Raw genomic sequence first — 24,407 nt, 5'->3', positions numbered from 1 at the left:
TGTACATTTTAATTGGTTTAATTTTAATTGGTTGAATTTTTGATTTGTAAGTTACGCCTCAGTAAAACTGTTTAAAAAAATCTTAAAGAAAAAAACCCAAAAGTGTTACATTTATAGTGCTTAAGTAACTTGTACAACGTATGTGACAGCAAAGAACAGAGCTAGTAGCAGAATTCCAGGCTTTCTCTTAAAGTCCCTGTTCCCTTGTGCTTCTCCTTGTACCCTCCTGAGCTCTTCCTGAGTAGGTTACCTGCTAAAGGGCCTATGCTATATTCTGAATCAAAATTCCCCTTAATTATCAATCCTAAAGCCTGTTTATTTTTTACCTTGCTTAGAGATTCTTTATTAGCAAGTTTGCTGGATGGAGTAAGAGCCTCTGGTAACAGAGATGTTTGTGTAAAAATGACACCAACTCATAAAGGTCAGCGATGGGGGTTACTCAGCATGCCTGTTGATGAGGAGGTAGAGAGCCTTCATCTCAGATTTTTAGCCACACCTCCAAGTAAGTATTGATCTAAGTATAATTGCATTTCCATCCATCTCCTTAATAATTTAAAGATTAGGAATGCAAACCTCTAAATCTTTTTGAACCTTTTCATCTTACAGATGGCAACTTTGCAGATGCTGTATTCAGGTTCAACGCTAATATTTCGTATAGTGGAGTTCTGCATGCAGTAACGCAGGATGTAAGATAAATTGTGTTACAATTTGTTCATTGTCATTAACTTCAGGAATGGAAACTTTTTGAAACATTCTTCTCTTACCTAGGGTCTCTTCTCAGAAAACAAAGAAAAACTGATCAATAATGCCATAACCGCTTTATTGTCGCAAGAGGGAGATGTTGTTGCTTCGAATGCAGAACTTGAGAGTCAGTTCCAGGCTGTGAGGAGGCTTGTGGCTTCCAAAGCTGGTTTTCTGGCCTTCACTCAGCTTCCAAAGTAAGTTGTCTTTGAATGTAAGTAAGTTGTCTTTGAACGTCTTGTAGAGAATACAAACAACTCAAAGTAGCAGATAATTAACAGTTTTATCTTGTTACATCTGTCTAAAACTGATATCAAATAATGATACAGTAGTTTTTAATTCATAAATAAATGAGGGTGAGTGGAACTGAGGGGTGTGACTGTTGTCTCCTACATACCTGCAATGTACTGACTTGTTTTTAAGATTTTATTTATTAGAGAGGAGCACACTCCTGTGAGCATGAGGGAAGGGGAGGGGCAAAAGGAGAGAGAGAGAGAGAGAGAGAAAGCGAGAGAATGAGAGAGAGAAGTAGACTCCCTGCTGAGTGTGGAGCCTGCCACCCAGGTGCCCCATACTGACTTTTTTTTTTTAATGACTTTGAATAGGAAATTAAAGCCTGTTAACTGGTTTGTTTTTGTTTTTAAAGATTCATTTATTTGAGGGGTGCTTGGGTAGCTCAGTGGGTTAAGCGTCTGACTGTGGCTCAGTTAGGGTCCTAGGAGCAAGCCCCACATAGGGCTCCCTGCTCAGTTGAAAGCCTGCTTCTCTCTCTCTGCTTGTGCTCGCTCGCTCTCTCTGTCAAATAAATAAAGTCTTAAAAAAAAAAAGATTTATTTACTTGAGAGGGGCAGAGGGAAAGAGAGTCTTAAGTCTCCTTCCTCAGCACGGAACCCAACGTGGGGCTCCATCTCACAACACTGAGATCATGATCCCAGCGGAAAACAAGACTTGGAAACTTAATTGATTACACCACCCAGGTGCCCCAAAATTCCTTTTAGTTTTAATTAACTTTAAAAAAAAAATCTTCGCCCTCAAAGGAAAAAACTGTTATGGAAACTGATAGGTTCTAGAGGTGTAATTTAAAATCCGTACTTGCTGAATGCAATAGAAACTCAAGAGGACTTATTATGTTACATTTTAATAATAAAATAATGCTCTGATATTGCTATTATATGCTTTTTTTCCTTGTTTTGTTTTCCACAGGTTTCGGGAGCGTCTGGGAGTGAAGGTAGTAAAAGCACTCAAGAGGAGCAACAATGGAGTAATCCATGCAGCTGTTGATATGCTCTGTGCCCTCATGTGTGTAAGTAGTGTTTTTTAAAGGGAGACTGGTTTTTCTTAAGTTGATTGATGTTTTAAATTTCCGCAAACCCAGATTTTCATTGTAGCAATTCAATTCAGTGTTTCTGTATTTCCTAAATTGCTCTCTTGGCAGTTTATTTATTCAGATAAACGTTTGTTTAGCACATTTTATAAACCAGGCACTGTGCTATCTACTAGAAATTCAGAGTTTGTTCCTTCCTTGAAATTGCTGACAGTCCAGTAAGGTGGGCATATGTGTATAATCTAAAGTAGATGGGCCTACAGGATCCCTAAAAAGGCAGCACTTAGTGTTTTTGGTTTGTGGTGAGGGGAAGACAAAAGATTCGAGGCCAATCTTCCAGATGTTACAAATGATCTGAAGCTTAAAGCACAGGCAGGTATTTTCCCTCTGTGAGAAGGATTTCCTGGGAAAAGGGGATAGCATATGCAAAGGCATGTTGGGGAAGAAGCAAATAATTGAAATGGCTAGATCATAAAGCTTGTATGGAAGTGTGTGGGATTAGGAGTACAGCTAGAGATGTATGCAGAGATGCAGTTATCAGAAGCCTTTTGTATCAGACAAAGAAGCTAGATTTGTATCCTTTAGTAAGGAATAGCAGAAAGGTTTTTCATCAGGGAATCAGTAATACTAGGTTTGAACTTCCGAAAGCTCACAGATGTTACATGGAGACTCTGTTAGAGGTAAAGTTAGAGACAGGTGGACCAAATATGTAAGAAACAAGATGCTGAGGTAGGATGGGGTAAAGATTTGAGGGTAAAGAAATTTGAAAGGTGAGGGTAAAGAAACTAACTTGGTGACAGCTTATATAGGAAAAGCAATGAATTGTTCAGTATAACTTTGATGAAATTCCTGATTTACTTCAATGTTGTATTTAGCATATGGGACTAAAGTGGTTCAGGCAAGTTTAGTGGTATAGAATAAAGCCCAAGTAATCACTCGGATAAAACCTTGCATTTTTACGCAAAAGTCAGTTTTACTATCTTTACTAATAAATTATTAATAAATTATTATTATCTTTACTAATAATTCCACTGAAAGAATTCTGGGATGGGGTGCCTGAGTGGCACAGTTGGTTTGAGCATCTGACTCTTGGTTTCTGCTCAGGTTGTAGTTTCAGGGTCATAAGATTGAGCCCCTTGTCTATCTCGGCTCTGAGCATGGACTAATGAGAGATTCCCTCTCTCTCTGCCCCTCCTCAGTACATGTTCCCCAGGACTATCTGAGAGAGAGTGAAAGAGAGTGAGCGAGGACAGTGGGGGGAAGGGCAAGCTGAGAGGGAGAAGCAGACTCCACACTGAGCAACGGCCTGGATGTGGGGCTCAATTCCAGGACTCCTGAGATCATAACCTGAGCCAAAGGGAGCCGCTTAACCTACTGAGCCATCCAGGAGCCCCAATAAATAAATAAATCTTTTAAAAAAAGGAACTAGTTGGGTAACTGGATAATAAAATACCATAGTGTGAAACAAATACATTGAGCTCTCATTACATACTAGATTTTGGCTATATATTTTACACAAATTATCTCATTTAAGCTTCATAATAGTCCTATGAGCTAAGTACTATTAATCTCATTTGGATGGCTGAGGAAAGTAAAACTTAGAGCTGAAGCAGCTTAACCTTGCTAGAGGTCTGCTGTGGTCAGTAGCAAAGTTAGGATTGAATCTTTACTCCTAACCATCATACTGGAATGTTTTTCCCATTCTCATTTATTCCACCATTCAGAAGAGACAAAGAAGTATTTGCTGCTCATTTTAGTACCTGTTTTTAAACACTTAAAAAAAAATAAGCAAATAAATGCTAAGTTTTATCTTATCATTTCAAATTTAAATTATAAAATTGGGGGAGAGGAAATGGGTGTCACTTGCGTTTTAAGGAGACTTGTGACTTTCAAGAGAGTACCTTGTGCAGTACTCTCTATGGGTACTTGCTGGGCACAGTGTCTATGAAGCCTCATCAGACTCTGGGGGAATCTCACTTTGCCTGCTTGTCTTATCATGAGTTTCCTTTCTGCCTTCAACTTTAAAGGCTGTGGTTTTTAATTCTTTTATTATGTAATGAATACTCTTTATAAATGACTTGCACATGATGCCAATATGTGGGCCTGCTCATGAATTATCACTATTTTTAATCAATAGCCCATGCATGATGACTATGACTTAAGACAAGAACAGCTGAACAAAGCTTCGCTTCTCTCTTCAAAGAAGTTTCTGGAAAACTTACTGGAAAAATTTAATTCCCATGTGGTAAGTTGTAATTAAATTTGTCTTAATGAGAGATACCATACATTACTGAAAGGTATTCTAGATGTGCAGTTTGACAGGTTTTTGTTTTTTTTTTTTTTTTTAATTGCAGCTCCCAACTTTGGTCAGTATTGATTGTACAACAGTTTGGGTCAGCTTGGTCATTTGCTAATAGTAAAATATTCTGTTTTAGGACTATCTCCATTTATCTGGGAAAAATAAGTTGCAAAGACTTTAGATTTTTTTTTTTTCTTTAATGTAAAAAATAAAATAAACTGCTCTTTAAAAAAAAAAAAAAAAGCCAAATCAGCTCCTCAGTCATTGCTAACAGTTTTGGAGATGGGCAACCTATAGATTTAGAAGGAGCAAATTGTTGGAGTTGTTTAAATGTTGTCAAAGATTGCTTTTTATATAAATACTAAACATACTAACCTTAGTTATGTGTATTTGAGGAGTCTTGGTTATTTTCTTGAAATTTGACCAAATTTTAATTATTTTCCTTTTGAGATATGGTAAGCAGTGGATTTACTGTTTAACTTATAGGGTAACAGAAGCATGTTATTGCTGTGTTTTACTTGAATTTCTTTGTCCTAAGGCAGTATGTTACTTTGTTTCAGGATCATGGGACTGGTGCCCTAGTTATTAGTTCACTCTTGGACTTCCTTACTTTTGCCCTCTGTGCTCCATATAGTGAGACAACTGAAGGACAGCAGTTTGATATGCTCTTAGAGATGGTAGCATCCAATGGAAGAACTCTCTTTAAACTTTTTCAGGTGAGAGCTTATATCTTTCTTATCAGAAAACTACTTTTTGGGTCAGTTTGGTTTTAAAATACGGGATGTGTGGGCATCTGGGTGGCTCTGTTGTTAGGCCTTCAGCTCGGGTCATGATCCCAGAGTCCTGGGATCCAGCCCCCATCTGGCTCCCCGTTCAGCGGGAAGCCTGCTTCTCCCATTCCCCCTGCCTGTGTTCCCTCTCTGGCTGTGTGTGTCAAATAAGTAATAAATAAAAACTTCAAAAAAAAATAATAAAGGATGTGTGCTTCCATAGTAATGCTGATAAATACAGCCTAAAACATTGTCATCTTAAGGTTATTTAATTCCACAGATTTCTTGGTGTTTCATGTAGAACTCAGTTGATGGTTTTTGACCACTGTTTTGACCCTATTGCCTATCTTTTCTCAGAAGTAGTGAAAAACTTATTTTCCGATAGTCCCAGAGTACCCTTTTCTTTATAAATTCCCCCAAAATAGGGCTATTTATAAATAGTTGAAAACAGTGTTATTTTATATAATACTATAGTATTTATTATGTACATGTGATGTTTCTATATGTTACTTATATTTTTATTTTATCTTCATTTGTTTTGTAAATACTAGTTTGTATTATTTTACATCATTACTGTTTGATACTTATCATTCAGATAACTAATTATTCAAATAAGTGCCAGCAGTTTCCTGCTAATGTTTTAATTATTCTTAAAGCTATATTATAAGAATACCTGAATTTTTTTTTAAAGATTTTTATTTATTTTTGTTTTTGACAGAGAGAGATCACAAGTAGGCAGAGAGGCTAGCAGAGAGAGGGGGAAGCAGGCTCCCTGCTAAGCAGAGAGCCCGATGCAGGGCTCAATCCCAGGACCCTGAGATCATGACCTGAGCCGAAGGCAGAGGCTTAACCCACTGAGCTACCGAGGTGCCCCAGAATATCTAAAATTTTTAACCAGACTGTGATCTGACTTAGAGATGTAGCCTTTACTAATTTTAATGGCTGATAAAATTGTATATCCTCCTTAAAAACAATAGCTAGTATGTTGCAATAAAATTCTTTTATTATTTAATTCTTTTTTCCCCTATTTTAAAGCATCCTTCCATGGCAATCATAAAGGGAGCTGGATTGGTTATGAAAGCAATAATAGAGGTGAGAACATTTTGAAATTTTAAACCTACTTGAATGCTGATTGGCTATTTTAATTGAAGCTGACAAAATTACCTTCCAGCCTTTATGGGAAACATGCAGTTTTTCTGGGTCAGAAAAGTAATTTTGAGTCTTTATTCAGAAATTAGTTTTAAACTACAGAAACAGTCCTCAATATTTAAAGTTGTGAGGTAAGTGGGATTCGGGCAACTAAATCTTTTGGTTCCTACATTATTTGTATTTTGTTTGTTTTAAAAGAATTAAAAGTTAGCATTTTTCCTCTCTTACTCTCTTTGGGGGTGGAGAATTGTGGTATTGGTGGTATTGAAATCTTTAGGTACTGAGGTTACATAGAAGTCTGTTAATGGAGTTAATTCATACCAAAGTGGTATTAAATAAGAATGGTAACAAAAATTAGTTCCTCATGCTAAGGTGCATTTGTCATTAAGCTCTAGAGATCAGGGCATGATATCATTGGTCAGACATGGGATATTGTTTATCTAAGATAGTTGCTCTAGCCTTCTGATTTTTAGAAAATAAAATCATGGTTTTAAATATCAACTTGCATACTGGATGTCTACAATGACATCAGATGGCTTTGAATTCTTTTTGTTGTTTGTAGTGATTTGGATAAAATGTGAGAGTGTTTGCTTCTTTTACCAAAAAACTCAGTGATATAAATATATCATAATACATAAATATATATTGTAAATATAACATGTAGCTAAATGAATGCATAGAAGTAGTATATTCTTAAGTAGATGTTAAAAAAATTACACCTCAAAGTTCTTTTTTTTCATTTTTAGTGTGTATTTACAGCTTAAGCTAATTTTCTTTCTGTAGCTAATGGGTTTTAGCTTCCAAAGTAATGTATCTCTCACAGACCTGGCAGCCAAGGACAGCTAGGACCATGAGACCAAACAAAAGAGTGTTCCTGACCCTCATTGCCATTCATGGAAGGCCAGATATAACCAAAATATAAACTTGGGCATCATATAAGCCACAGTGTCACACTCATAGCTAGTGAGTAGAGCTGATGTCTGTGTAAGGAATACTTTATTTACACTGAAATACTGGCAAGTATCTTAAATTATTAATTTTTTTTTATTGTAAAAGTAGTATGTGGTGTTTGAAGAAACATTGGTGTTTACAGAAAAAAATTCAAGGAATAAAATGAATCATTTATATTTTTATCATCCAGAGATAACTACTATTGGCATTTTGCTAAATTTTGTCTCAGACCGTGTAGTGTTCAAAATTATATGTGTACATATGCAAATTATATATATGTATACCTACTATGTATATATTTGTATTGATACTGTCAGAATTATATACATAATGCATATTCAGTTGTACTATATACTTGTGCTTTTTTTTTTACTAATATTGTGAGCATTTTTGCTTTTTGCATTTAGGCTGTCTTAAATATCATATTGCTTACTTAATTTATAGTTCTGTGATTACCTTTGATTAGTAGCCCTGTCTTAACTCTGTTGCCAGACTGAGTCCATCTAAAAGCAAAGTAAAATGAGGATGAAAAGAACTACTCCAGTTTATCACATCATTCTTTTAAAAAAATAAAAAGCTGTGTTCACCATGCAAATGAATATATTGTTAATAATAAAAGCAAGGCGGGTTTTGTAGAAGCCTTGGATAGGAATTACTGATTTTCCTGAGTCACCTTTCCTTTTCATTGGCTGATATAAACTCAGAGAATGAACCCAATTTTAATATTAAATTAAGCAAAGCATAATTCATAAGTTAAATGTATCTGTAAACATTTAAAACCTTGTTCCACAGGCAAATAATATTTTTAAAATTACTTGTATCAGCTGTGTTATTTTTGGGTAATTAAGTTACATTTCAAATTTTTATTACATTGTATACTATATAATTATTTTACCTAGAGATGTAAAATTGGTTCTATAAAATTAGGATAGTTTGTTCTGAAATGCTGCTTTAGGGATCATCTTACCCTTTTTCCAAAGGAAGGTGACAAAGAAATTGCTACAAAAATGCAGGAGCTTGCCCTAAGTGAAGGTGCCTTACCTCGACACTTGCATACTGCGATGTTTACAATAAGCTCAGATCAAAGGATGCTTACAAATAGGTAGGTTAAATTTAATTTGCTATAAATTAACTTGCTGCTTATAAAATGGATTTGGATATTACATAAAACAGACTGTTTGGATTATGGAAATGTTTCTTTTTCTTTTGATTTACCTAGTTCTCCTTTTCCTTTCCTTATAGAAAGATTGTGCCTAGATGATCATTACCCCTGCCCCTGGAGAGCTTGGGGGAGGAAACAGATCTGTGTGATTTTTTTCCCCTCACTTTCCTGTTATGGCTGTACACACATAGTCATGGGACTGGAACATGGAAAAGAGTGCCTAGAAGCTTATGGAACTAGAACCATGTGCCCAGGCATTTTTCTCTTTGTATTTCCTTCTGGCCATTATGTCATTTTTTAAATATCTTTGGTCAATTAGGTACTCCAAGAATAAAGGAAACCTTGTCTAACTGGCTTAGGTATTCTAAATCTCTTAGAGTTAAACATTTTCCCCTTTGGTAAATTGTCTTTTTTTTTTTAATAATTAAATGTACAGAAGTACATAAATCTATTCACTTACTCCAGGCCATATGAATTCCATCCCTTTTAATTTTTCTTTATGATTCCTGATGTGTGACCCTTCAGATATCCATAGCATACTATGACTCATTAGTTTTAAAAAAGAGAGAATATCATAAAATATTTTCATCATATTCTTTTGACTTTTTAAATGATAGCAGTAATTGCTGACTTAGGTTTACTTTGTTATGATATCACAAATTTCCTTTTTTTGTCACTTATATCCAGTTATTGGATGTCGTGGTGGTATGCTACCTTGCCAGTGGTTTTCTGTTGTTTATACTATTTTAGAGACTGTCTGCAGCCTTCAATTTATAAATGTTAGCCATGAAAGTAGTCTTTTACGTTGCCTGAGAGGACAAAAAAGATCTAAAAGAATGATTATTTCTTTGATGTATTGTCTTATAAGTAATACTAGATACCATCTTTCATTAAAATAGAGACAATTTAATGTCTTACTCTGTTAAACCCACATGTTAGATGTTTGCTTGTTGTGTTCCTCTTTATATTAAACAACCAGTTAAATTCTTTATTGTGGTCAGTCACAGTATTGAAAAACTGTCAATGTATAATACAAGTCAACGCTTTTCATTTGCATTGCTTTATCTTTTACAAATTACCATGATAAAAAGCTATCCCATTTATCCCTGTTTTAAAGCCTTTTTAGGAATCCCTGATAAATGGTACCTACCTGATACATGTGAAGGAAATTATAAGTGTAATTAAGTAGTTAATTTTCAACTAGACATAGAAATGAATAGTTTTAGTAGTGTTCATTTTTTTGGTGATAGTGCAGAGTACAGTTTGGGGTTTTAAACTTTTTTCTTTTGAGAGTATAACCTTGTAAGGACTTATATCTATAGTTTGGTTTATTTCTCTTACAGGTTTCATACCCATTCTTGTAGCAAATGACAGTGTGAATCCCTACTGAAGCACAGAAGGGTCAACAGTGAATTAAATATATTCTCTAAAAATATATATATATTCTCTGCTTATGAGGAGCATATAGTGATTAATAAATCACTAAGTCACAAATTCATAAATTCAGTTCTTAGTTGTTCACTTTGAACCAAAATACGCTTTTACCTCTAAAGTGGCATGAGTAAAATAATTTGCTTTAAGTGCTTTAAGTCTCCAGACTCCAAAACTGAAAATATTTTCTATCTCTGACCTTGCCAAGTAGGTTATATTAGAACATAGTTATTGACTTTTACTCATGTGCGGAATTCCAAAGAATGCCAGAATGCTGTATGATCACTATATTAGGACTTGTTACACAAACTAATAACATCATCAAATCTAATTGTCTTGTTTTCTCTCTTTAAATGAGGTAAAAACCTACTTACTTTTTCATGTTCAAGTCCATTGAAAATTATGAGTTAATCAGGAAAGCATTTTGATTTGGAGAAAATTCTAAAACGTTAGCAATATTTTGAATTACTGTTTCATACACCTCTGCACATTAAAATATTGACTTTAAGTATTTAACATCAGAATGGTTTCTTTGCTGTAGCTATATTTCTTATATGATATTTTGTTCTTAAAAATTCCTTTCTGTTCTAGCTGAGATAAAGCAGCAAACCTTTCTCAACGTCTGCTTTTTTCAGACAGCTAAGTAGACATTTAGTGGGACTCTGGACAGCTGATAATGCAACTGCGACGAACTTGTTGAAACGCATTTTGGTAAGTCGGTTGAATGCCGGGAAGATTAATGTATTCTTGCCCAGTAAAATTTCATTGAGTGAGTTTATACTGTTAAAGGATTTTTTTTAGTTTGTTTTTTATTTAAAAGATGCATATCATAGGAGTTGTCACATAATTGCTAACATAAATTGTCACATAAAAGTTAACCTCAGTAGCTTAAATCATAGTATTTATTTGGGTTTTGAAAGCTAAATTTTCTTTGGTGCAATTGTTTTGAAAATGGATTTTATGTTTTGTGTTTGTTTGCTTTTAGCCGCCAGGCTTGCTGGCTTACTTGGACAGCTCAGATCCAGTTCCTGAGAAGGATGCTGATCGGATGCATGTTAGAGATAATGTGAAAATAGCAATGGTAAATAATGATTGTCCTAAGTGTCTTTTCAGGTTGAAAAGACCGCTCTTTGTAAAACACACTAAAAATTTTAGACATAAACCAAGAATTCACTGTATTGAATAGCAGTACTAAAAGTAGTAGTATTAGTAACAGCTTTATTAAGGTAAAATTTACATCCCATATAATTCACCTATTCTAAGTGTACAGTTCAGTAATTTTTCATATATTTATAGAATTTTAAAACCATCACCTCAATCTAGTATTATGAATAGTAGTAACCTTGTATGTTTTGTTTCCTTAACTCAGCTTATTGGCACATTCAGGAATGGATTTTTTTTTGTTTCAAATGTATAATGTGATATTTTGCATATAATGTGTGATTGATAAATGTTGGTGAAAGGGGCCAATAGTGAAGAAAGTTAACTTAGGTAGGAATTTTTTTTTCTAACAAAAGCTGTTTTTTTATTAAGGTTAGGCTATCTGAGAAAATTACTTAAACATCTTTCAAGATACACATTGTAATAATGTCTTGTATGTGTTCTTTTCCTTTCCTCACTCCATTTTTCTATTTATACCCATCTCCCATTCACATCTTGCCACCCTTCACATAGGAATCATCTTGAAACTTAAGCAGAAAAGTTAAGATTTCTTGGACAAAAGTATAATTTATTGTAGGAATTTTCACTTTGTTTCTTCACTGAGTCCCCAACATCCAGTATGTATTTTATGTAAAATAAATAGTGTGACTCAGCTTTACTTAGATTTAAAAAAAATAAATTTGCAAACAGGACTATAATGGATTTTAATGTTATTTTACAGGATCAGTATGGAAAATTTAATAAAGTACCAGAGTGGCAAAGACTAGCTGGAAAAGCTGCTAAGGAAGTTGAAAAATTTGCCAAAGAAAAAGTAGATCTTGTGTTGATGCACTGGAGGGATAGAATGGGCATTGCACAAAAAGAGGTAAAAATCTGCTTCCAGACTTCTAGCACTTCTGTGTATTGTAGGTTTGCTTTCGTTGTTGTTCACAGAGAGGGTAGTCAGATATTTCTGACTGAACATAGGAAGAAATGTCACCTAATTGTGATTTGTATTTTTATATAAATTTTTCTTAATCCATAGTTTTATGAATCAGTGATTAGGATTTTAGTTAGGTATTTTATATGAAATTTAATATAAAATTCCACTCTTAGGTTTTCTTCCATGACTTCTAGTTTCCATGCTAATTTATTTGTATGAATCTGCTTTTTTCCTTCCTTCTCTGAATTTTATTTTATAGCTATAAAAATAAAGGTGCTCATCTTTAGCATTTTTATTCAGAGCTAGACAGGTGTTTTGGTAATAAGATACACATTTTTAAATTTACTGTGTGTACTTAAATTTTTCAGTATTAGCTCCTCAAATCAAGGCCAGGTCAAAAACAGTTTTAGTCTCACTCTTTGGCATGTAGTATGATCAGTAGAACCTAATTCAGTAATGCATATTCTTCTCTCTGGGATGGAATGTGCAATGGTTAAATCAACTGAAGTTGACTTGATCTCACCATTTGTATTGACCACACTTACATTCATTCCCTTAAACCATCTCTACTTATGGTAGCTATTTCTTTATACAAAGAAAATAATACAAATATCTCACTGAACAGGTTTCTTACGAATTTCCAGAACATCTAGATGTAGGAGTCAGTGCTACAGAACAATTGTAGTCTTTTGTGTGTATCTGAAATTGAGCCCAAAATTCAGTTCTATAGAACTTGAGCCTAAAGAGTTCATGCTGATCTGTGTAAGTGACATACGCAATATAAAGAATCACTAGAATTACTTTAGTTTTAATTTTTAAAATTATTTTTATTAACATAATTCCCCAGAGGTACGGGTCTGTGAATCATCAGGCTTACACATTTCACAGCACTCACCATAGCACATACCCTCCCCTATGGCCATAACCCAGCCACCCTATTGCTACCATCCCCTCACCACCCCAGCAACCCTCAGTTTGTTTCTTGAGATTAAGAACTAGACTTGCTTTCCAAATGGCTAGGATAGTGAGGAGAATCTTCCATGTTGAACTGTTTAACCTACATCTGAGCCTAATTTTGTGGTTTATTAACCCATAAAACAACCTAGAGCATTACTTTCCTCTTCCATAAAATCAGAATAACAATGCCTCCCTTTTCTACTTTGTAGGGCTGCTTTGATGTAAAAGTAGGGTAATTATAGGGGCACCTGGGTGGCATAGTCATTTAAGCGTCTGTCTTGATTTCAGCTCAGGTCACAATCTCAGGGTTGTGCGATCAAGCTCTTCGTCCAGGTCTGTGTGGAGTGTGCTGCTTAAGATTCTTTCCACCCCACCCCCCACTCACTTGCTTCTCCCCTCTCTCTCTCTCTCTCTCTCTCTCTCTCTCTCTAAAAAAAACCAAGGTAATAATAGAAGCGCTATATACATGTTTGGTCATGATAATATTCCTATACCATTTGAGTAATTAAAAATCAACAGATAGGATATAAATGATTTTCAGTTATTAAAAATTATGATCTTTGAGTTCAGGTAGTTAAGCCCATTTCTAAAATAATAGTTGTTCAAGCTGTTGGATGTAATTAACTGAAGTAAGTTTTTGGCATCTGATTTCATATACATCTATCCAACAAAAGCTTGAACGCAAAGCCCTTTTAGCTGTAAATGCAGATAACACATGCTATTTAAAGACAACAATTCAGAGGGAAAATAGCATATTTGTAAATATCAATAATGTTGTATTCTGTTGGTTTCATTTATGTGGGTGTTATCTAAAACTGAGCAAATAAGGATGCCAAATAGAATTGCTGGTCAAGAAACTGTTTGGGTAGCAAATGGATTTTTTTTTGCTGTAGTGCCATTTTTAATGTTAATTTCTTTAGGAAACAGTGAATAATCTTTGTGATTCTTTTATTTGTAGAAATATTAACACCCAAATATGGAATGATCATGTGCTTTAGCTAGTCTGAAAACTAACCATTGTCAAGATTAACTGGCTAGGCTTAAAAGGAACTGCATTTCTTACATAATCAGAATGTTTTTAAGTCAATTTCATTTGTAGCTAATGCTGTGTGTTCGATTAATAATAACCATTGGCTAATGTGTAATATTGCTTTTTCTTACTTCTGTTATTTTAGTTGAGGTATTTGTTTAGCTAGATAGGGGTTTTACCCTAAGTCTCTTGAGTCTGTGAACTCTGTTTATGGAGAGAACTGATTGTGCTTTTTGTGTATAGCATTTACATTTTCACTACTCTGTACTCCCAGCTTTTTGTCCTGAGAGCAGGGGAAATTGAAGAAAGTGCTGCTTAATTAGAAGTTACAGAGAAAGTTTTATCATTAAAACTAAATCTTTGAATTGTTTATGTGCTTTATGCAAGTCACCTTTCATTAGTTTTCATGAGGGTGCACAGAATTAAAATTTGTAGGAGACAGTTCCTTATATAACCAGTAGGTTTTGTATTTTAAACAGTATTTACTTTTTAAATTTTATTGCTCATTTAGGCTTTATTCCTTCTATTCTTTTTTTTCCTGCTTTGTTTTATATAATTTGTCACTTCTTTAATGAAGTTACTTACAGACTTTTGTGTTTTAATCTCTACTACTTTCTACTTTTTGGTTCTGTCACATCAAAGGTCAGAATTTTAATGTCTACCATATCTTCAGGCTTCACTTGGAGAGGAGATTCCTAACTACCAGCCCATGTATAGACTTCAAGATATCTTTGAAATCCTCCCCTTCAATTAGTTACAGGCCTTACATATATGTCTTTCTCTGGAATAGGGGCTATAGCTTTCTTTGTACTCTCAAAAGTGTTTATGATTTCCTAAAATTTGAGTCATAGACTTAGAGAAGCAGGTGGGCCGCCTTCTGTCTTAAAATGAGATGATTTATAATTGAGACCTCCTCTTGAAGTTTGTATGATAGATACAGCTTAACACATACAGGCTCATTCTCATTTTTATTTAAAACTTTCTCATTTTTTCCTTTTTAAACTTAAATTCAGGACAGAAACAATACGGTGAGTTTAAGTACCTGCTACATGTGTGAAATGCATTCAACTGCCTGCATGTGGAGTTGTCTTTGAGATTCTTTGTCTAATAAATTCAAATCTCACCTCACATGTGTCTGAATGTAGATTCTTATTTCTTGTCCATTAGCTGTTTCAATTTATACTTGCTCCTATGGCTTTGATAGCAGTTTAATAACCTGTAGTCTTTTGCATTTATTGTTTTCCCATGACTATGTATTAACTGCATGTAAATGTTTAAAACAAGTCACTTTTTGATCACTATAAATTTTATCAGTCATCACTATAAACTGTAACAATTTGGCATTGAAACAATAACTTTAGGCTACTTGGAAAATATTTCAACAACACTAGAATTATCTGCTAGTACCATATTTATCACATTGTGATACAAATGTTATATTCATATTCTATAGATTTGGCTTCATTAATTTATTTCTGCCGAAATTTGATGTAGAACATGTTTCTCATCACTTATAAAGAGATGATTTTTCTCACTGAGCCTATTCGGTAGCCCCAGATTGAGCATTATGAAATTTTATTTCTGTTTTTTCCAGAATATAAATCAAAAGCCAGTGGTTCTTCGAAAGAGAAGACAAAGAATAAAAATAGAAGCAAATTGGGATCTCTTCTATTATAGGTAAACTTAAAGCCTCTTTTCCAGCAGATTAAATTTGGCATTGCCATTAGAAGAACCAGGATGGGTTTTTCTTGCCTGAAACTAGTGCTCTATGCTATGGGTATTTTTATGCTCTCAAGGTCAAGAATTGTAACTGTTAAGATTAGTATGATTAATGATGCTTCCATATGTTAATGTCTTTTAAGAGTGTTGGTAGACTGAGGAGCTAAAGTTATCTTTAAATTTTTGAGATGAGATGGCTACTTAAAAGAGGTAGATGATAAAAATATAAGGAGACATTTGGGAAATGGGTATCCAGCTTAGCTGGCTGAATATACTTTTCCAGCTTTTCTGACCTTTTTACCCCTTCTCCATCTACTGGCCCTGCCCACTGTTCCTCCATGCCAAACACACACACACAGACATACACACATAGAAAGACTTTGAAACAGTTTGGAGATTTGCTAACTCCAAATTGGGGTAATTTACAGTACTTAGTCTGGAAGCTGACGTATTGATTATACCTTGGCTGATAAAGGAAAATAACGTGCTTTGGAAACTTCTCACAGTACTTTTAAAGTATAGAGTATAAATACAGTATATAGTATGGTCTTAAGAATATTGGTTTTCTTTCTCAGAAATCCTTCAATTATGTTGTCTCCCATAGAACTCTCTTGAACTCTTAACATCAGATTTTCTAGGAGTGTTGCAGAATGAAAACGGAAGGATATGATGCCCATCCACCTCCAGTTCAGACCTGTGTCCAAATTTATTACAGCAGTTAAATTATTCTAGGAGTAAAAGGAAGATATTTTACAAATATCAGTCAGAACTTGGCTGTTTAGCTGTATTCTTTCTTGGGTAGTTTGTAACATTTTAATCTAGAATGTTGCTCATCCTACATACTTCATACTCAGGTGCATAGTTCAGAAATTCTTATTCCCAACCTGAAATTTGATAGTCGATTATAATTATTTTCTGACTGAAATTTATACTAGCAATAAATATTGAAATTGAAATATCATTTCCTTGTTTTGAAATCCACACAGATTTATTTTTGTGGTTTGGGTTCATTTTTTTTTTCTTTAGTGTTTTATTATGAAAACTTTCAAACATACAGAAAAGGTCAAAGAATTTACAGTGTACACCTGTTACCTATCACCAGGATTCTACCATTTACATTGTACTATACTTAATTTACAGAGATTTTATGTTCTTCATAAAGAACATAGTTTTTGCTGAAGTTTGCTAATTCTGCTGTTTACTTATTATAAAATGCAGTAAGTGATGTTTATAGATTTTTTAAAAATGTTTATTGCTTCCTACTATTTTCTGATTATGTGTATAGGTTTGGTCAGGATCATGCCAAGTCAAACCTAATTTGGAATTTCAAAACACGGGAAGAACTGAGAGATTGTCTTGAATCTGAAATGAGAGCATTTAATATTGATAGAGAGCTTGGTAGTGCTAATGTGATCTCCTGGAACCACCATGAATTTGAGGTAAAGTTCAATTTTTATAATACCAATTTTTTCTTTTTGGAAGCACATGTTATTTTTGGAGTGTTTTTCAAAGATTTATGGTTATATAACATTTTTTTTTACCTTTCCTTTTTAATTTTATGGAGGAAATACTAGAAAACTTTTATTTTTGTCTGAGACAAAAAATAAAAATTCATTACATTAAGTAACTCAGCTTTGTACCTGAACTTTTGTACCCGAGAATGTAGGAGTTCAATGAGTTTGGTCTTCTGCTTTCTAGATCTGTTCTTTGCTTATTTTTTTTCCCCTTAGACTTTTTTTTCTCCACTGAAATACAGCCTGTTCTCCTTTTTTCCTTGTACTTGTACCTTGTTTAACTAACTTTTTTTACAGTGTAAAAATCATACAGTTGATTCTGAATGTGGCCATATTTTACTTTTTTTTTTTCTTTTTTTTTTAAATTAGATGGAGAGAGAAGAGCACAAGTAGGCAGAGCAGCCGGGGAGGGAGAGGGAGAAGCAGGCTCTCCACTGAGCAGGGAGCCTGATGTGGGGCTCGATCCCAGGACCCTGAGATCATGACCTGAGTCACAGGCAGATGCTTAACCGATTGAGCCACCCAGGCACCCCCATATTTTACTTTGCTATTAAAATATTCATGTGAAGAACAATAGAATAAGATCAAGAAACATGTTTGTGCATAATGTAAGCTTTCATAGCACTTGTGAATTTGAACATATTCATGATCCTGTAGGCTTTGCTTTAATCCAGCTGCATTTGCAAAATACAATGATTTGATTGTGCTCAATCCCTTCTCCTCAAAAAACTTCCTTTACTTTGGTTTTGGGAATCTGTATTATCCTGGATTTTCTCCTCCTTCACTATGCACTCCTCCTTTGTTCATTTTTCTTATTTTCCCTACTGCTAAACTGGCACAAAGGACCAGTTCTTGGACCTCATATTTATATTCATTGTCTTATGGCTTTAACTGTTTTTTCTTTGCTGGTGGCCTCCAGATTTTTATCTCAGATTTTCTTTCTGAGACCTCATACTCTTATTTTATAATTGGATGTCCAATAAGCAACTAGAATGTAGCTCTAAAACTGTGCACTTGCTCTGCTCCCAAACCTACTTCTCTTGTAGTCTTTCTGGTCTTAGATAATGGCTCCTTCTTAATTTCTAGTCAAAGCCCTTGAAGTCATCTTTTCTCTTATGCCCCACTCCCAGTTTGTCAGCAAATCCTATTTAGTACACTTCCAAAATTTGTCCAGAACCCAACCCTCCTCTTTTTGTGGGATTGTAGCAGTATCTCTGCTTCCACCCATGCCTCCTTGTAATCTCTTATCAACATAGGAGCATTGTGATCTTGTTAAAATAAAGTAGGTCATGTCACTTATGTGTGCAGAGCTCTCTGGTGCTTCTCTCACCTTGAAAAAGCCTGGGGTCCTTCGAATGACTTATGAGACAAGATTTGCGGGGCTCCTGGATGGCTTAGATGGTTAAGCCTCTGCCTTTGGCTCAGGTCATGATCCCAGGGTCCTGGGATTGAGCCCCGCATCATTCTCCTGGCTCAGCAGGGAGCCTGCTTCTCCCTCTCCTTCTGCGGCTCCCCCTGTTTGTGCTCTCTTGCTCTCTCTGTCAAATAAATAAAAATCTTTACAAATAAAACGAGACAAGATTTGCGTATCCTCTAATCCCAAGCATTCTTTCTTTGATCTCATGATCTACTACTCACCCTTTTCACTGTTGCTATAGCAACACCAAGTTCCCTGGAAACCACCAGATTCATGTTCTTGACTGAAGATCTTTCTCTACTTGCTATTCCTTCTTAGTAGAATATTCTTTTTCCCTGGATAGTTTTAGAACTTGTTTTTTCCCTCAGGTCTTTAACTGAATGTCATCATCTGAATACGCCTTCCCTGGCCACTCTGTTTAAAAATTCAGTCCTTGGGGTGCCTGGGTGACTCAGTTGGTTAAGTGTCCAACTCTTGATATCAGCTCAGGTCATGATCTCAGTGTTGTGAGATTGAGCCTCGTGTCAGTCTCCATGCTCAGCAAGGAGTCTGCTTGAGATCTCTCCCTGTCCCCCTCCTCCCACCCCTTTACTCATTTCCTCTCTAAAAATGAATAAATCATTAAAAATGCGGCCCTCTTTGTGTGTACATACAACCTTCTACTCTTTCCTCCTCCCTCTCCCTTTCCTTGCTTTATTCCACCCCATAACACTTACTGTCACCCAATTATCATGTGTATTTTGCTTTTTTATCTGCTACTCCTGCAAGGACAGTAATTTTTATGTTTGTTTATTTGACAACTAGAACGGTGCATGGCACGCACCGTATATATTTAGTATATAGAAGTTGAATGAATTGAATGCTCAATTTATAGAAAGACAGTGAAATGGATATACGTATATATTTATATTTGATTTTATATAGTTTATATTTTTAGAAATTAGTTATTTTAGGCTTTGGAAAAAGAATTTTAATAATCTGGTCAGTAGAATTCCTTTTTACAATTGCTTGCAAATCTTTACTTTAGACAAGCAGCCTGAGTACAAAGGTCATGGTGCTTCCATAACTCCTGATCATCACAGACTTCTCCTTCATTTGTCACCTCCTTTGTAATCTGGGGTAATGTGACATGCAGAGAATGAATAAATAAAAATACACTGTAAAGTGTAGTTGATGTTTTGGGAGATGAGGAAAAACCTGGGGTAACCTAGATGAATTGCACAAACCGTGTGTGGTACAGGATCGTTTACTCCATAGTTGATTGTGACAAACTGAGAAAGGAGTGAAGCAGATTATCTCTTAACAGTGTTTTAAGTCTTCCTTATCTTCAGCATCATTAATACCATATAGTCCTGTGAAAGTTTTTATCAGCAAGTTTTACATTCGTAAATTTGGCATAGAATACCAACTCAGTAACACTTAACTAGAATATTAAGTTATATTAGTAATAATGAATTATCAGATATTTTAAGAAATGAATTTTTTTCCTAGTAAAGGTGGTTTTACAAGAAAAGAAAAAAGTTCTGAACAGAATTTAAGAAGTATTATGTGGAAACTGCCAACACTTTCTTATAAACTAAAATAATCTAATGTGCGTTTATTAATAAAGGTTAAATATGAGTGCCTGGCAGAGGAAATCAAAATAGGAGACTATTACCTGAGATTACTATTGGAGGAAGATGAGAATGAAGAAAGTGGATCAATTAAGAGATCGTAAGCTACTCTTCATAAATTGTAATATTTGATTTCATTCTTCGTTTCATAGCTGATTCCATTGTGAACTTTCTCTAAAAAATCTAGGTATGAATTTTTCAACGAGCTCTATCATCGTTTCCTGCTCACCCCAAAAGTAAACATGAAGTGTTTATGTTTACAAGCTCTTGCTATTGTTTATGGTAGATGTCATGAAGAAATAGGACCTTTTACAGATACAAGATACATCATCGGAATGTTAGAGAGGGTAAGAATTTCATTTAAGGAAACTGCTACTTGAAAAACTTGCATTTTGGGTACTTGTTAAATTTTCAACTGAATATAAATTCTGTTTGATTATATTGTTAACATAACTTTCTGTATGAGTTTTGTGTGGTTTATATTATACTTAATTAAATATAAATTAGATGAATAGAAAATGACTAATGGGTTAGTGTTTGTTCATGTCAGTTTATTTTTTTCAGTTGCTGCTTTTGAACTTTAGTAACTTATTTGCCAATCTTTAAGTATGGATGAGTTGGACCAGTGTATAAAAGAAATAGTGACTGTTGGGTTTGTGTATACACTTGGTTTTCCAGTTCAGAAGAATCTTAAATAATGCTAGCACACTAAATTTTTTTAAAAAGATTTTATTTATTTATTTGAGAGAGAGAGAATGAGTGGTGGGAAGGGGTAGAAGAAGAGGGAGAAGCAGACTCCCTGCCAAGCAAGGAGTGTGATGGTGGACTTGACCTTGGGACTCTGGGATCATGACCTGAGCCGAAGGGAGACGCTCAGCCAACCGAGCCACCCAGGCACTGGCTAGCATACTGAATTTCTGTGTGAAGATTACAAAAGGTTTTAGAACTATAATGATAGCCAAAAAAGGGGAACCTTGAGTTAGTACATTTTAGAAAGTTTGTCCTTTTATACTTGAGGTTGGCTGGGGGAAAGAACATAGTGACCCATTCATCTATCCTGCAACTCAGATATGAGTATAACCTACTTGTTGCTGTATATACACTTTGTTCTTTCATTTGTGCTTATAGTCCTCTTATATTTAACATTTTGAATTTCAGTGAACTGCCTAGAACCATTTCACGAGTTTTTAAATGGCCATCAGTGCTTATTATAATTACCTTAACTGTCAATCATACTTCGTATATTAGAAAACTGATTCTGGATAAGATCATAAAAGCATACCTAGGAAATAACATAACCAGATGAAAATTTTTATTGTTTGTTGTTAGACCAGATTGTACTGTTGAATTCTAATTTGCTGTTAACTCCAGCAAACCCGAGTACTTATAGCATAGCCTTTGTATTTTTTAGGCAGATAACATTTTTTTTAAAAGATTTTATTTGACAGAGAGAGATCACAAGTAGGCAGAGAGAGAGAGGAGGAAGCAGGCTCCCTGCTGAGCAGAAAGCCCGATGTGGGGCTCGATCCCAGGACCCTGAGATCATGACCTGAGCCGAAGGCAGAGGCTTTAACCCACTGAGCCACCCAGGCACCCCTAGGCAGATATATTTTTCCTTCTTGTTTCTGTTCATTATGATGTGATTTATATGAAATATCATTAATCATTCTTTAGAATATTTCCTTAATTGAGAAGTGTCATCTGGGGTAATTTGTCTCAGTTTTCATATATTAAAGTATATATTTGTATATGTATACACTACATATTAAAGTAATCTGTTTTTGACTTTTAAAATATATGCCTTTCTAGGGAAATTAGATAAGTTATATAAACTTTCAGGGAATGTAAGACATTGAGGAATTAAAGAATAATGAATAGTCTTCTCTCATGTTCTTGATGTTTAAAAGATGACTTTATTTCTTATTGACTGTTGCTTGTCTGGAGATAATAACTTAGTTTGTGTTTCTGTTCACTTCTGACTAAATTCTCATTTATTTCAATAGTGCACAGATAAACTTGAAAGAGATCGGTTGATCCTCTTCCTTAACAAGTTGATCCTTAATAAGGTACAGTATTTTTGCTTAAGTGTACAGTTATTTGGAAATAAATCACACGAATATATAACAAAAAGATAAATTATTACAGTTTGAGCTAATTATCCAGATATGATTCTTTTCTCATCTTCTCCTTTTAGATCAGAAATCTCTTTGTGCTATTAACTTCTGGAGTGAAAATTTTTTGCCAAATACTCTCCGTACATTCTGTCATACTGATACAGATACTGAGTAAATTAATGATAATACAATTCTGAATGAAGAATAATGAGAGATGAAATCCAGTAGCTGATTTTTCTTTAGGGACTCTTTAGGATTGGACTTGAAGTAAAATAAATGTTTGACATAAAATGGAAGGTTTATTATTTATTCAGTGTACATTTTGATGATAAAGTAAGAGGCACTTTAGCTCTTCACTCTTTTTTATTTAAGATTTTATTTATTTATCTGTCAGAGAGAGAGTGTGCGCATATGAGCACATGTGCACAGCTGGCAGTGTGGCAGGCAGAGGTGGAGAGAGAAGCCGGCTCCCTGCTGAGCAAGGAGCCCAATGTGGGACTCAATCCCAGGACCCTGGGATTAAGACCTCAGCCAAAAGCAGTGGCTTAACCGACTGAGCCACCCAGGCGTCCCCACATTTTCTTTTTTAAGACATTTTAGGGAGCTCAGTTGGTTAAGGGTCTGACTCTTTTATTCCCCCCAAGATTTTATTTATTTACTTGATAGAGATCGATAGCAAGAGAAGGAATATAAGTATGGGGGAGCTGAGAGAGAGAAGCTGACTCCATGTTGAGCAGGGAGCCTGATGTGGGCTGGATCCCAGGACACTGGGATCATGACATGAGCTGAAGGCAGATGCTAAATGACTGAGCCACCCAGGTGCCCCTAAGCTTTTGACTCTTAATTTCAGATCAGGTGTTGATCTTAGGGTGGTGAGATTGAGCCCCACTGTGTGGAGTCTGCTTGGGACTCTCTCTCTGCTTGGGACTCCTCTGCCCCCCTCTCACATGTCCTCTCTCTCTCTCTCTCTCTCTCAAATAAATAAATCTTTTTTTTTTTTTTTTTAAGGAAAATTTCATTTGTTTTTAAGATTTTATTTATTTATTTAAGAGAGAGTTCAAGCAGTGGGGGAGGGCAGAGAGAGAGGGACAAGTAGATTCCCTGCTGAGTGCAGAGCCTGATATGGGGCTGGATCCCAGGACCTTGAGATCATGACCTGAGCCAAAGGCACTTAATTGACTGAGCCACCCAGGCACTAAATCTTAAAAAAAAAAAAAAAAAAAAAAAAGACATTTTAATAGTTTAATATGGGTTTTAACAAGAATTCATAGTTGTAAATGTAGCATTAACTCACATTTATATGATGTTGCAGTGAAATCTGAGCAAGTCTTTTTATTTCTAAAATTCATGATATTCTCACTTGCTTAGTTTTATTCTCACTTTTAGAAAACAGTGCACATTTTAAAATGAAGTATAAGTTTTATGAAAATTTAAATTATAATCTCTTCCTAACTTCTAAGAAGTTGCCAGTTTTTATCTTAAGTTTATAAGAACTGGAACATTAAAAGGTTTTTCAATATACCAGATTTTATTTCTGATTATATGATAATCTGGTTATTAACAAAAAAAAATCTAGGAAAATGCTGGATAATTCAAGAACCAGAGAATTTATCATGGGTGTTGCTCCTGCCAGGCTTTGTTTATTTTTATTTTTATTTGCTCAGAATATGTTTAAGTAAAAATTCTTTATGCTGTGGCCTTTTGCTTTGGCCTTTTCACATTTATCTAAATTCATGTTTGTTGAACACAAAATCCTGAAAACACTTCAGTAATATCAGTTGTATGTCAGCTTTTCCAAAGAGATCCTAAATGTTTTCTTCTTTGAGAGTCTTTTTGTAATAGTACCTATTGGGAAGATAAATTTTCAGTTAGGTAAAAGTGTTTTTGCCTTCCAGAGAAATGTTAAAGATCTCATGGATTCAAATGGAATTAGAATCCTTGTGGACTTGCTTACCCTTGCACATCTCCACGTGAGCCGAGCTACAGTACCACTGCAAGTATGTATACTTATATAGATTTCACAAAAAGAATCCTAAAAATTGACATGAAAATGTGTCAGTATATGTGGCCCTGAATGTGGCCAGTAAAAGTTAAAATCACCATAAGAACAATCTCAAATGGACAGTTGATCCA

General features: G+C 34.8%; 1 protein-coding gene across 3 annotated transcripts in view; it reads left to right on the top strand.

Annotated features, from left to right (window-relative positions):
- DNAJC13 (DnaJ heat shock protein family (Hsp40) member C13) overlaps nt 1–24,407 on the top strand; it is a 124,625-nt gene that overhangs the window by 48,395 nt on the left and 51,823 nt on the right. For 2 of the 3 annotated variants that reach the window (XM_044252370.1, XM_044252371.1), the window contains exons 10-27: nt 336–502; nt 607–686; nt 769–938; nt 1,945–2,044; nt 4,203–4,310; nt 4,925–5,080; nt 6,170–6,226; nt 8,215–8,336; nt 10,463–10,538; nt 10,813–10,908; nt 11,710–11,853; nt 14,911–14,925; nt 15,492–15,574; nt 16,902–17,055; nt 20,157–20,260; nt 20,348–20,507; nt 22,164–22,226; nt 24,170–24,271. In XM_044252370.1, the coding sequence (XP_044108305.1) occupies nt 336–502; nt 607–686; nt 769–938; nt 1,945–2,044; nt 4,203–4,310; nt 4,925–5,080; nt 6,170–6,226; nt 8,215–8,336; nt 10,463–10,538; nt 10,813–10,908; nt 11,710–11,853; nt 14,911–14,925; nt 15,492–15,574; nt 16,902–17,055; nt 20,157–20,260; nt 20,348–20,507; nt 22,164–22,226; nt 24,170–24,271 (1,957 nt within the window). The remainder of the gene's footprint in view (nt 1–335; nt 503–606; nt 687–768; nt 939–1,944; nt 2,045–4,202; nt 4,311–4,924; nt 5,081–6,169; nt 6,227–8,214; nt 8,337–10,462; nt 10,539–10,812; nt 10,909–11,709; nt 11,854–14,910; nt 14,926–15,491; nt 15,575–16,901; nt 17,056–20,156; nt 20,261–20,347; nt 20,508–22,163; nt 22,227–24,169; nt 24,272–24,407) is intronic. The other variant, XM_044252372.1, reaches the window with a different exon arrangement.

This window comes from Neovison vison, chromosome 6 (assembly GCF_020171115.1).
Source record: "Neovison vison isolate M4711 chromosome 6, ASM_NN_V1, whole genome shotgun sequence".
NCBI lineage: Eukaryota > Metazoa > Chordata > Mammalia > Carnivora > Mustelidae > Neogale > Neogale vison.
The sequence above is the reverse complement of the archived record's forward strand: the minus strand, read 5'-3'. Positions and strand labels throughout refer to the sequence as shown.